Source organism: Acanthisitta chloris, unplaced genomic scaffold (assembly GCF_000695815.1).
Source record: "Acanthisitta chloris isolate BGI_N310 unplaced genomic scaffold, ASM69581v1 scaffold10244, whole genome shotgun sequence".
Classification (NCBI taxonomy): domain Eukaryota; kingdom Metazoa; phylum Chordata; class Aves; order Passeriformes; family Acanthisittidae; genus Acanthisitta; species Acanthisitta chloris.
This window is the reverse complement of record NW_008667645.1, coordinates 1-13,650: the sequence shown is the minus strand read 5'-3', so window position 1 is coordinate 13,650 and position 13,650 is coordinate 1. Positions and strand designations below refer to the sequence as shown.

Below are 13,650 nucleotides of genomic sequence, written 5' to 3'. Positions count from 1 at the left end.
AGAGCTGTCCCAAAAAGCTTTTGGGTTAGCAGTAGTCATGATATATCACACCCACTTCATCCCCTCTGTATGTGTCCAGGCCAGGCTCTTGGAGCTGAATTACCAGCTAAGCAACAGTCTGAGCCCTTGGAGGCTGCTGAAGATGCCCTTAGCTATCAACTCTGAGCCTTATTTAGCCCCACAACACCATCCTTTGAGGCCCACCTGCTGGCAGTCTCCTTTACCACCTGCTGTGGGTGAAAATGATCCCTCAGGGATTGCAGTGTTGCCGCAGGGAAACTGTCTGCATTGCTCTCCATATAATTAAGCACATACTCATCAGCATCAGTGATAACAAACTTGTGGCCAAACACTGGGGAAGAGGCATTAAAGAAAGAAGTGTTACTTGTGTTTCAGCATGGTTGTAAGTCACCCAGGAAGAAGCATGATTCTTCTCTTGTGGCTGGGCTCAGGTTTGAGCCAGCTCTGCTATTTGTTTCACATGTTGAAGTGAGAATAGTTTCACTGATTCAAAGGTTCAGACATTGACAGTAACAGAGTTATATCAAAGTACACCAGCTGCTGATCTGGAAACTCAACTGTGATCAGACCCAGAAGCTACAGATCTCTCAAGTGAAGGAAGGGATTTACACTGTCCATGCAATAAATGACATATCAGAGCAGAGTATTGTTGATCCAGGCTGGATTTTACCTTCAATTGTAGAACCAATGGTGAAGTCAGAGGGCCCATAGTATGTGGGATTCTCTGCAGTAGAGCCTGGCTTGGCAACCCTGGTCTTTTTTAAGTATTTGCCTCCTGTGAGGCCAGAGTTTTTGACTGGGGGTTCATAGATGCTGATCGTGTCATCCGAGAGGAAATAAGAGAGGATGAAATGACGATTTCTGTCCTCAGGGCGCGGTGATTCCTAGAGGAAAGGTAGTGGGTTTGAAATAGAACATTTAAATCAGGTTTTTTTCCTTTCTGGGGTGCTTAGGAGTACCTAGTAACATGTTCATAAACATTCAGAGCTTGTAGGGTTTTGATAGCTGACTAAACAGAGCACTTTATATGCTGACATAGCATAACAAAGCCCTAGACAGCATCAAGTATCTGAATTTCACAGCTTACTTGTCCAGTCAAGCACCAGTCAAAATCTGGGCTGCAGTCACCAAGTATATTCAATGTTTCCACAGACTGAGTAATCCAAGAGAAAGGAATATCCTATATGGAATGATTCATCCCAGAGAGGCTGTAAAATTCAGTATTAAAGTTACATTTTTCGCTATACTGAGAGCCTGAGAGAGTTTGGTTCTGCTTCAGCTCTTAGTCACAGGAAGTCACTCCCCTGACACACCAGTGGGTTTATCTGCCTCGTTTAAAATGAAGTGGATCTGAACTCGTCACCTGTGACCTTTAGGGAACTCCTGCACAATAGGGAAAAGAAACCAGCCCTTGCTCACATGCAGTGTTTGGAGAGGGCAGGCACGAGGCAGCACAGGAAATGCCATTGCTGCTGCTGGAAGTGCCAGAGGCTCCTTGCATAAACCAACCATAAAGCTGCCACAAAGGCCAGGGCCTAGATGCTGTTGTGGGTGGAAAACACCATTGCTGTGGACTCCCCACTTGGCTGCCCTGCCAGGACAGCTCCTTGTTGGCTGTTTCATCCAGGACTGCCCTGGAGAAGGACAGGTGCTGGAGCCAGCAGCAGAGACATCAAGCTCTGGCTTATGGCAGTGGTTTCAAGCAGGCAGAGGCACAGTGCCCAGTGCAAGGCTGTTTCAGTCAGGGCCATCTGTCACGTGCTGATGGCAGTGTGAGTTTTTCCATAAATGGCTGTGGGTTTGTAGCCTGTCTGTTTTGTACTTTCTGGCCTTGTTTTTTTTTCCCTACCTTTGCATGCTGCTAATTGTCACAGCAAGTACACAACGAGCCCACGGCATCCCCTGCGGGGCCTCCTGTTGGCTTGGGGAACTCTCTTTTCCCACTGGCACAGAGGAGAATATGCTAACAGCCTTGTCTGAGCAGGCTGCTCCTCCCATCCTCCTGACTCTACAGCACGAGCTGGCACTATTCCACCCAGGAAAGCACTTACCAGGGCCACCCGGTACCGCAGGATCTTGAGGTTATTCTTCAGCATCTTAATTACATCTTTCCGTGGAGGCTTTGGAATCAGAGAAAGGCAGTTCTGGAGAGAGTCTTCAAGGATGCCAAAACCATTGTAGGGAGGAATTACCTGCATCCAGAGGAGATACCAGACATAAACAGTGGAAACTAAGAACAAGACGAAGTTTGCAAGACAGCTTATCAAAACCCATCAGATTTGGAAGGAGATCTTCCGTCACCAGGTAGCAAGAATTGTGACATCCTACCCAGCAGAGATGCTACTGGCCATGTGTTGGACTTAATGACAATATAAGAGAATCTGAAACTTAAAAAGCCATGGAATTTCTAGGAATAAAGAGACTATGTCTATATTAAAGAGTCATAGAATCATGGAATGGCTTGGAATGGAAGGGAACTTAAAATCATCTAGTTCCAACTAAACCTTCCTGTGCACAGGAACTCAACCATCTGTGTGGTTACAGTCTGTGGAAACATTGCAGTACCTGTGGAATTTTTTCAAGTGGTTTCTCCTTTATTTCCACTGGCTGAAAGTCTGTGATGCCAAATTTGTCATGATAGTAGTTTTTAGTGAACTTATCACAATCATAGATGAAGAAGGTGCGGCCAAGAAGGGTGATAGATTTCCCAACAGCAAAATCTTTAGGTGCATACCACTCCAATACCTCCTGATCAGAGATTTCTAACACACAGCTTGGGAAGTTCTCTAAGGACAAAGAAACAAAAGAAAAAATAAATTAATCAGGAAGATGTTACCATTTCCTAGTGAAAAGGGATATAAAAGCTATACAAATAGCTCCAGGGAGCTGTTGGCACTGCTGTCCTGCCACTGGTTCCCAAAAGATAAAGAATTTAGTGATCATTTAAAGAAATTTCCTTCGATCAAAAAAGATGACATTTGGAGTGTTCCCAGCAAAGATTTCTCCAGACTCAGTGTACCTCTGGCATAGCCACCACAGATGTGCCTAACCACCAGGACACTTCAGCACAGACAGATGTGTGTCCAACCTAAACTTACTTTTCTTCTCCGCAAAGGTTTTGGGCAAGCGTTGGCGTTTCATCAGTACTGGGAATGGGTCTCTCCCATCGTTTCTCTTGTAGACTTCCCGAACCTCTACTGTGTCATCTGCCAAGAAGTAATGGATGATGCAAGGCCGCCGATCACCAAAGGTGTTGTTGGTGTCATCCCATATGGCATAGAAGCGTAGGACCTGGGGCAGAGAAAAAATAGGCAAACATGGATCTTTTGATGCCACAGATATCAAACTCCTCACACTGAGTCAAGAGTTCCCCAAGGTTCAGCTCCTGAACAGACAGCCCAATAGTTACTAAGGCTAAACTGGCAGTAAACTGGCAGGTATGGCCCAGCTTGCAACCACACAGCCAAGCTGTATGCTCCGCTCAAAACAGGCTGAACATATCCAAAATGGCAATTGGATATGATCCTGGTGTGTGCTAGCACCTAGTTGATGGCCAGAAGATGTTTGATTGATAGCTGGCCAGGGACAACAGGCAAAACTCTGGTCATGTCCTGGCCCTGGCTTATTTTCTAGTAAAGATGTAGCCTATAGGGTTCCTTACATTGTTCTTAAATGAAAAGAAGATCCAGAGCAGGAGAGAGGAGAGTGCTAGTCAATTGTGTGCACAGGGAGAATTCAGTCAGAGCGAGTGGCATTTGTGATTGTCCATCATTGTCTGCTCTGGTGCCTGGCATCAATATTTTGAGAGAAAGGAGTGAATGCAGCATGCCCATCTGTAATAGAACTGCATCTAGCTGCTGGCTTCCCAAGGCAAGTGGCTTATCTCACTCCAACAGAAAGCAAGAAAGTAATGGATGATCTAGAGCACAGGCCCTGCAGTACAAAGAGGAACTGTTTACAAGGCACAAAGCCCAGAAAAAAAACCATAAAAGGTTTTGTGTCTCACTAAAGCCAAGAAAGGAGCAAATCTGGAGCCTGTTCAGCAGACTGAGATGTTTTAGAAGGAGTGAGGTTGCAGACACTCACAAGACTGTTTCAATAGCATATAAAGTCTGTAATCACAGAACCATTTAGGCTGGAAAACATCTGCAATATCAAGGTCCAACCTTTGACCTACCTCCACCTTGTCAATTAAACCAGAACACTAAGTCCCATGTCCAGTCATTTCTTGAACACCTCCAGGGGTGGTGACTCCACCACCTCCCTAGGCAGCCCCTTCTAATGCCTGACCACCCTTTCCATGAACAAATTCTTCTTGATGTCCAACCTGAACCTCCTCTGGTGCCACTGGAGGCACGCCCTCTCATCCTGTCACTAGATGCCTGGGAGAAGAGACCAACCCCTACCTTGCTACAACCTCCTTTCAGGGAGTTGTAGACAGCAAGAAAGTCCACCCTGAGCCTCCTTTCCTCCAGGCTAAGTACCCCCAGCTCCATCAGCCACTTCCCATACAACTGACACTCCAGACCATTCCCCAGCACCATTTCCCTTCTCTGGACACTTTCCAGCCCCTCAATGTCTTGCTTGCAGTGAGGGGCCCAGGAGTGGACACAGCACTCAAGGTGTCTCACCAGTGCTATGTGGGTAATGACACAGTAATGTGAGTAATCACCAGCTCTCTCACCTTTGTGTCATAGGTCAGAAACTGTCTGAAGGGGTCAGGACCTGACGGTGGGATATGCTTGGGCACAGGCATCCGACGCAGTTCTGTGTAAGGATCCGAAACCATTTCCTCTGGAGGGTTCAGTGCAATTCCCTGGCTCTCCAGGAACACCTAGGAAGGTCATCTGAGGTGTTAATGCTGTTGTGACTTCTGAAGATAAGAGGTGACTAGAGATTAAAGGTGGGCTGAGATGAGTGAGGTCAGAATATTGCAAGTTCATTCTCACAGAGACTACTGCAACAGCAAATAGAACAGATGACAAAGATATCTGTTTAAGCTGCTTCTTAGCTTTGCTTACCCTTTAATTCATCAGGGTAGTACTGTCCTCAACATCCTAACTCAGATTTTACTTGAGCACAGTTTTCCTTGGCCTTAGGGCTTTAAATGGAAGACAACTGTCAGTTAATGTCCTTCATTTATGTAAACGATGAAAAAGATTTAATTGGTATTTAACCACAGATGTAGTCAGACTGAATTTGCAAGAGACTCAGGGCTGTGTCAGACAGTGGAAGTTAGTGTTACCCACACCAAGACCCTTCAGGCATGAGGATATGTGTCAATGGCAGCTTCATTCTGTCTTTCAGGAGTACTTTCCCCACAGAAAGAGTGCAATCTGCTTGTTTATAAAGGGATTTTTTGCTTACCTTGGATGCATCAACAAACTCTAGGATGTTACTTGTGTACTCACATCAGTCACCCAAAACAGACCCTGAAGTCAATGGACTTCTTCCCTGTTTGGCCTTGGGAAGTGGTCCATGAAAACATTCAGCCCAGGAAGCACCTATGTAAACTTCTCCAACAGGAATGTGAGATTCCCCCTGAAGACTCACAAGGCAGGTTCATATTTTGGGCCTCACTGTTTTCTGGTCTGGAGGATGCAGGTTAGTGATAAACGGACTAGTGGCCTTGAGATGTTGACCCACATAGCTTATTCCATGTTTTTCATCACCATTAACGTGAGGACCATCTCTTCATTTGATGTGAACTGATTTTAACAGCCATCCAGTACCAGCAGAGCTGGCCTCACAGCCACATATATACCAGAATATTATACATGCTTGAGGACATTCCTGGGCACTGAAGCCAACTGGGAGGAAAAAGCCTGGATTTAAACTCTCAGAGCCTCCAGGACAGGTTGGCTGCACATAACTCACCTGTCTGGAATGGTCTCTGGCGCATTCTAACTCCTGGACTGGAAGCATAGGAGCTGACCAGGGCTGAGATTATACTGGGGACAATCTAACAGGATAGCAGTGCACTGGTATTTGTTATTATTTGTTGGATCATGATTATCACATTTACTGGTACAGAGATAGCCAGAAATAGAAAAGCAGGCAGTAAGCAAGCTCTCTTAGAAAGGTCAGTTCATACCATGATTCTCAACCCCCAGATCATGGCTTGGCTGTAGGTAAGTGCAGAAGTACTGATGGCATTCCCTTCCCCTGTCCTTAACAGAGGCGTATGAAATCAGAAAAGAGTTAGGATCAGCAATTTCCCTCTCATGCATGCACAATGTTCTATCTGGACTCTAAGCAGTTAAACTGTTGTACACCCAGACATGAATTTGTACTGCAAGAAGCCCTGAGGACAAAGAATGGACTCCCAGCAGCTCTGGAAAAAAAGTATTGACCAGTTAACCTTCCCCAGCAAATACCATACCCCATGGACTTGAAGGAAGAAATCTACACAAAAAGTAAAATGAAAGATTGCAAGCAACCATATTCTGAAAGCTACAGATGCAGACTACTGGACTCTAACATGTCTGTTCGCCTGTAATTCCTGGGATTCTTACTATGAGGGCTCTGTATACAAGGAACACACCTTTGTGAAGGAGTCACAGTTGACTATGCGGTATGTCCTGCCATACATGGTGATGTCCATGCCCAGATTCAGATCCTTCCAGTGGTAATAATCCCCTTGGTCGTTCTTGGGCATCCGGTGGCGTTTGACAAGTTTGCCTTGAAGAAGACCAGAGTTCTGCACAACAGGCTCAATGACACACATGCTGTCATCTTCCAAGTAGTAGTAGATACCCACTTGGCGGATCTGGTAATTGGCTCTTGGAAAGAGAGGATCATTTTCCTGAAAATAGGCATCAAACTTCAAAACCTGCCCAAGGGACAATATAACAAAGGGAGAGAGGAAGAAACAATGTGAACACCGTGGTTAGTCTATTAAGACCAATAATTTATTTGTAATTTGCTTTGGCAGTGCAAAGTTACTGGAATGGATTCTACAAAATTTTCAAAGCCAACTGTGGCCTAATCTGTGGGTGCTGGCAGAGGCACCATGAGGGCATTAATCCAATCTGCCTTTTACAAATTTGGTGTACACAAGGCAAGTGTAAAAATAAGAGCCTTTTCTCTACTCCTTCTTGATCATCTGCTGTTTAACCTACTGCCAAGTGCTTGGTTACTACCAGTAATCTGTTTTACTGACCGACACAACTCTATTGTTGTCAGTTTTGCAGCCCCTGATTTAAGGAAGCTATCAAGATATTTTAGTGGAGTTCAAGCACATCTGTGGATTTTAAAGTCTTCATGGGTCATCATTTCAAGGCCAGGTTGGATGGAGCTTGGAGCAACATGGCCTAGCAGAAGGTGTCCCTGCCCATGGCAGGAGGGTTGGAACAAGATGATTCTTAATCCCCTTTCAACGCAAACCATTTTATGATTGTATGATATCAAGTCACAACTATTCAGCACTGACAGCAAAAGCTGCTCTGTGCTGGAGAAACAAGGAGACAAATCAGCCAGTCAATCACAGTCCCTTTGCTTGGCAGAAGTAGGAGGAATATGCCCTTCAAGATCATTCAGTGCCCCTAAAAGGATGTAGGTGGCCAATCAGGCCCTATACACACCCAGCCTACATCAACCCAGGGGTCTGGCTAATTAAGTGATGATAAAGCCAGCAAGTTCCTACCAGTCAGCAAGTGCCTCACAAGGGACTGTGATGTCCCCAGCAGCACTGGGGCCCTGCTGCTGCTCTGGCTGGAAGGAAGGAGCAGAGAAGGATCTGATAGATTAAACAGCAATATCTACATTCCTCTGAAGGAACAGCCTCAGTAATTAACACAGCACATCTGTTCCCCAGACTGTCTCACAGACTGCTGGCTGCAGACTGCTTCTCCAGGCCTAGCAGTGTGCAAAGCTCTGCACATGCTGAGTTCTCTGAGCCTTGCACACTCTGCTGTGACTACTCTGTCCGTGGCTGTGGCTTGCAGGCTGAGATTGGCACATTTAAAATCAAGGGTCAGCTCAAGACTGCCTCAGGCAGACACAGAGCCACCTCCTAGTCTGATGTGATCACCAAGATGTAGCACAGGAAGTGTTAATGGAGCAATACAGGTTGTGACACGCTGTGGTGACCCACACAAGCATAAATAGATAGACCACAGCCAAACAGGCTATCTGGGTCCCTGCTGCAGACTGAGTTTTCCAGATACAGCTTAGTTACAATGTCAATATAGTTCTGGAAATACAAAAAGCCAACGCTGTGGCTTACAGAGCAATAAACTGGAACTTTTCAGAGTTAATCAAACCTCTTTTCCAAGCCCTGCTGGAAAAGCTCAGTGTAACTGGTGGGGAATGTCTTACATCTTTTACGTATTATAATCCTCTTCCCGAGCAAAGAAAGCCTCTTTCAGTCTGGGGTTCAGCTGTCTCTGACTAAGGGCTGTGGCATCTGAAAACTGCTGTAGCTGTCCCATGAACCCTGGAGCTGACTGTTTATGTCTCTGAATTTGGCCAGAGATATTCCTGGAATAAGCTTCTTTGTACCTTTTTGTCAAAAGTCACATATGCTGGAGTGAAGGGTGAAGGTGAAGGCTTCCTGGCTGGCCTGCAGGTCAGTGTGGGTTTCTGGGTGCATAAATCATCTAATTCAGCTTGAGACAGCTGGTTGGGATAGAGCTGGTCCTCGCCAATCTCCACTTTTGGCAGCCGGCAAAAGGCATATCCATTTTTGTAGCCCAGCGTCTGGGACCGATGAAAAGATGTTTTCTGTGGAAGGAAATCCAGCTGTCAAAATACTGCATGCACTTAGTAGATACAGCTACTGAAAGCACAGAAAAACAACAGTGAGAGTGCAATATCTAGAATGCCTCACCCCCCACACAGCATTTCATTATAAACTACTGCAGCAGTTATTTAAAATCAGACTTTACAGACAGGTCAAGGAGGCTGAAAAAAAGTAAGTGATTGGATGTATAAAGCATCAGAGTGAACTCAGACCCTAGCACTGCCACAGATTCCCCAAGAACTTAAATCACTGAATTTCCCTATTGCCACCATTCTCAGTGCCCATAATGGGGGGATAGCACTTTATCTGTCCTGGTATTTATCTCACAAACTCTTTGTTCCCTACTCTCTGTTATGGCAGTACAGAGCTCAGTGGGACCTCAGTTACAGCTTTATGACGCTCCCTTGACTGTTGTGCACCCTCTGTGTATTCCATTGTTATTTATTTTGTTAACCCTCTCCTGGGTGTGATACAGGACTTTCTTCATTGTGCTAAATCAAGGTCTGTCATGCCCACCAAACTGCAATTATGCAATGTACTAAAGCACATTAGCTGTTTCACCACCTCTCTTTGCAGTCATAGAACAGTTTGTGTTGCAAGGGACTTTTCAAGACTTTTAAAGGTCATCTAGTCCAACCCCCTGCCATAAGCAGGGACACTTTCCACCAGCCCAGGTTGCTCCAAGCTCCATCTAACCTGGCTTGGAACACTTCCAGGGATGGGAGCCACAGCTTCTCTGGGCAACCTGTGCCAGTGTTTTACCACCCCCATTGTAAAAAAATTCTTTCTTGTATCTGATCTACCTTCTCTTAGTATAAAACCGCTACTCATTGTCATATTGCAACATGCCCTGCTAAAAATGTTTGTCTCCATCTCTCTTGGAGCCCCTTTAGGCACTGCAAAAGGCTCTAAGGTCTCCTTGGAGCCTTCTCTTCTCCAGGCTGAACACCCCCAGCTCTCCCAGCCTGTCTCCGGGCAGAGGTGCTCTAGCCCTCGGAGTATCTCTATGGCCTCCTCTGCACTCACTCCAGGCCCCCAGCTCTCCCAGCCTGTCTCCGGGCAGAGGTGCTCTAGCCCTCGGAGTATCTCTATGGCCTCCTCTGCACTCACTCCAGGAGCTCCAAGTCGATGTTGGTGCTAAAGGCAGCTCAAAGAGCTGCACACTGGAGGAGTTTCCTTTCACAACTTCCCTTTCTTTAGACTTCAAAAAAAGCCTGTAGCAGACACTGTTGTTGTGTACACAAAACATTCTCCTCTAAGTTTCTAAGGAGAACTGATGATGCAAGAGGAATCCTTTTTTTCATATGGTATATACACCTCTCTTCCATCAGGAAGAATCCTTATGTTGGGATTTAAACAATTCAGGAGGCTTTTTTAGGGCCCAGCCTGTCTCCGGGCAGAGGTGCTCTAGCCCTCGGAGTATCTCTATGGCCTCCTCTGCACTCACTCCAGGAGCTCCAAGTCCTTCTGATGTTGGTGCCCCAGAGCTGGAGGCAGCACTGCAGGTGGGTCTCATCAGAGCAGAGGGGCAGAATCCCCCCTCACCTGCTGTCCATGCTATGGGGATGAGCTCAGGATACTGTTGGTTTCTGGGCTGTGAGTGCACACAGCCAGGGCATGTCCAACCTCTCATCAACTAACACCCCCAAGTCTTTCTCCCCAGGGCTGCTCTCAACCAGACCTGTTAATAGGACTTGATCTCTGTCAGCCAGTCCTGTTCTTGGCTGTTGAAGAATAGGGTCAGACTTGAGTGACACTGAGCTACTCCTCTTGCTGTACAGTGCACCACACCTGGTACCTCACCTGCACTCATGAAAGCCTTGGAGCTAACACATGCCTGGCTGGTCCCACTGAGCTTTCAACACTTAATGCTCCAGAGAAAGCAGGAGAAATTATGAGTCCTTGATAATAAAATCCCTTGACTTTTGCCAGGTAAAACAGGGTTGTACACATTTCTAGTGCAGAAAGAACAAGCTTCAGCTCCTTTTTCAGCCCCAGGCTTGCAGTCAGTCCGACCTCAGGCATGTAAACTGGTTCTCCTCCACCCCCTCCATCGCCCCTCATGGTTAAGCCTCTAATCTTATTTATACCTTCAAGGCCCCACTTGAATTTCACATAATTCCCTGTTTTCTCTTTAAACTGCTACTACAGATCTTGCAGTGGAGAAAGCAGTGAGGAAAACAGGTTCAGGTGAAAACGAGAGTTGACTGAAGACATCTCAGCAGAACCAAGGGAAAGCTATTGGAAAAATATTCAAGGAAAAGCAGGAAGTTTGTCTTTTATTTGAGCAATATCAGTGTTTGTCAGAAGTGTACAGGCTTTTAAGGGCCCACAGCTGCCTAAAGAAACACCTCATAGATTCATCAGTCTCCTGGAGTGGATAAGCTCTCCCAAGTGAGCCTGGATTCCAGATAACATCTCATAGTATCAGATGACTAATGCAAATTTAAAAGGGAAAACCCAGAAGGTAAACTCCTAATCTCAGTTGCTTCCAGTCCCTATCTGGAGAAATTCCACTGCATTAAGTCCTCCTTTGTGCCAAGTCTCTAACACTTCACACAAACACCATTCCCTCTCCCAGTGTCTGTGTTTCCCTGTCACGAAGCAATAACAACACTATTTGTTTGAACACAGAGGTTTCCTTCAGCACTTCTCAGCATTCATTTGGAGCACAAGTGTTGTGATTCCCATTTTATAGACTGGAAAACTGAGGCAAAGTGAGCTGACTGCAGTCACCATGCTCATCCTGATGAACACTGCCAAGCCATGCCTGGAGTTCAGATCTCCTTGAAACATCCTCAATAGTTCAATATTTCAAGTTACTCTAAAATAACAATCCACTCTGCTAAGTCCTGTGTTTCCTACATGCACACACAGAGCCCTGATGGAGTCAGTAGGAGCATTCACATGACTGCAGCAGGCAGGATTTTATGGATAGAGGAAATAACAATTTGCTAGAGGCATAAATTTGCATTGCAGATTTCCAAGATGTTATAAATGATCTCAAGGAAACAATATTACCTGATAATAATTCTGAGCTAACCTTTGTTACTGCATGATTATTTGTTAAGAGTAAATGACTCGTTACTGTTGGAGAACTCAATTGTCCCTGACTGAGGCCAGGTTGAATGGGCCTTGGAGCAACCTGGTCATGGAAGGCATCCCTGCCCATAGCAGAGGGTTGGAACAAGACGGTCTTTAAGGTCCCTTCCAACCCAAACTTTTCCATGATTCTGTGACAAGTAATTCTTATATACGAAGCTGAATGCATCCAGGAAATTTTCCCTGTTAAAGATGTTCTCCAGGGAGCCTGTAAATCCTTTGTGTGCGCAAACCAGGCATGAAACAACCTCCTCTCTGGCTTTTTGTGGGATTTTTTAGTGTACCAGAGAAATAAATGGAAGTATCAGTTCCCTGTGGTATTGTTTCCTCAAGAGGATGTTGGGAGGATTTGGGGATATCAGTTCCTTAGTGCATGAGTCACTGGGAATGGCGAAAAGGAGAGGTTGCTTCCTCATTTAGGTATCAGCTGCAGAGGATGAGAATGAGACTTCTTCTTCCAAGGAACCTTGGGAGCAGCTGGGAGTGCGCCACTTCCTGGGGGTGAAGTTCTGTGGCAGGATAACAGTTCTCTCATCAGGTTTCAGACCTGGACTAGCAAGGATTCAGTTCTCCAGGCAGTACCAGGAGAACATTGGTGGGATTATCAGAGCTTTGGGGAGGGAGTTTCAGTAGGGTGTCAATTTCCCAGGAGATTGGTGATTTCAGGCTGTATCTGTCCCTCTAAGTGGGGTGGGATTGGGGCCAGGACATTATTATGTTGGGATGATTTGGGGGATTCATTCCCAGTGGAGGATTGCTTGAGGTTTGGACAGTGTTGGCTCGCCTGGGTATATCAAGCTGAGGGGGTATCAGGTGAGTTTAAGGGTCCTGGTTCAGGGCAGTATCAGAATGAGTTGAGGGTTCAGAACATACCGCTTTGGGAAGACTGAGGTGGTTCAGAGAAACAGCAGTTTTCCTGAGGGAATCATGTTTCAACACTGTAAAGTGAGTTTGGGGATTTCCCTTGGGAAGCCACATGAACCGGTGGGGGAATTATTGGATGGATTCAGGGGTTCAGGATCTCCATGGGGTGCATTTGCAGTAGTTCTGCAGTTATGGAAAAAGCTATTGGAATTTCTGATAAGGCTGGGGGTGGATCCCTCTCCAAAGCTATCAGGACAATTTCAGGGGTTATCAGATAGGTGCAAGATGCAATGGATTCCTTGGGGACATTAGGAGTACCAAATCCCCTGGAGTGTGGGCTCAGGGATACCTGGTCCCTTGGGAACACACTTTCAATTATATTTGGAGACCTCAGGCAGTAGCAGATCTGGTGTGGGTGGGGTCAGAGGCTACTAGGTGGGGCCAGAGTTCAGGTTCCCCAGAAGTGCATTCAGGAGGGATCTGCACGCTTTGGAAAACACAAAGTTCCTTGGGGAGCATCAAATAAGTGTACAGATCACCAGATTCCTTGGGGGTTGTGTCACAGGGTACCAGGGTCTGGTGGGTGTGCAGGGTACCAGGTTCCCAGGACATGGGGTCACAGAACACCAAGGTGCTCCAGGGATATTTGGTGAATTCAGGAGGTACCAGATCTCTTGGGGGAATTAGAAGGTGGTCTGAGGGAAAAGGAGGTACCCTTGGGGTGGGTTCAGGAGGTGATGTCTCTTGGGACAATATTCTCCCTCTCTACTCTGTGAAACCTGATGTGCCGTGCTGCACCCAGGTCTGGAGCCCCACACGCAAGAAATATATAGACCTGTTAGAGTGAGTCCAGAGGAGACCATGGAGATGCTCCCAGGGCTGGAGCACCTCTGCCATGGAGGTAGGCTGGGGGGGCCTGG

At 46.3% G+C, this 13,650-nt stretch overlaps 1 protein-coding gene across 1 annotated transcript in view; it reads right to left on the bottom strand.

The window, feature by feature from the left end:
* The window catches only part of EFHC1 (EF-hand domain (C-terminal) containing 1), a gene marked incomplete at its 5' end in the record, with an annotated part of 11,455 nt that extends 2,710 nt beyond the window's left edge, over window positions 1-8,745 (bottom strand). Inside the window, 8 exons of the mRNA XM_009072579.1 lie at window positions 205-352; window positions 692-905; window positions 2,073-2,213; window positions 2,587-2,807; window positions 3,120-3,312; window positions 4,706-4,855; window positions 6,566-6,853; window positions 8,524-8,745. Of these exons, the coding sequence (XP_009070827.1) occupies window positions 205-352; window positions 692-905; window positions 2,073-2,213; window positions 2,587-2,807; window positions 3,120-3,312; window positions 4,706-4,855; window positions 6,566-6,853; window positions 8,524-8,745 (1,577 nt within the window). The remainder of the gene's footprint in view (window positions 1-204; window positions 353-691; window positions 906-2,072; window positions 2,214-2,586; window positions 2,808-3,119; window positions 3,313-4,705; window positions 4,856-6,565; window positions 6,854-8,523) is intronic.
* Between the last annotated feature and the right edge of the window lie 4,905 nt (window positions 8,746-13,650).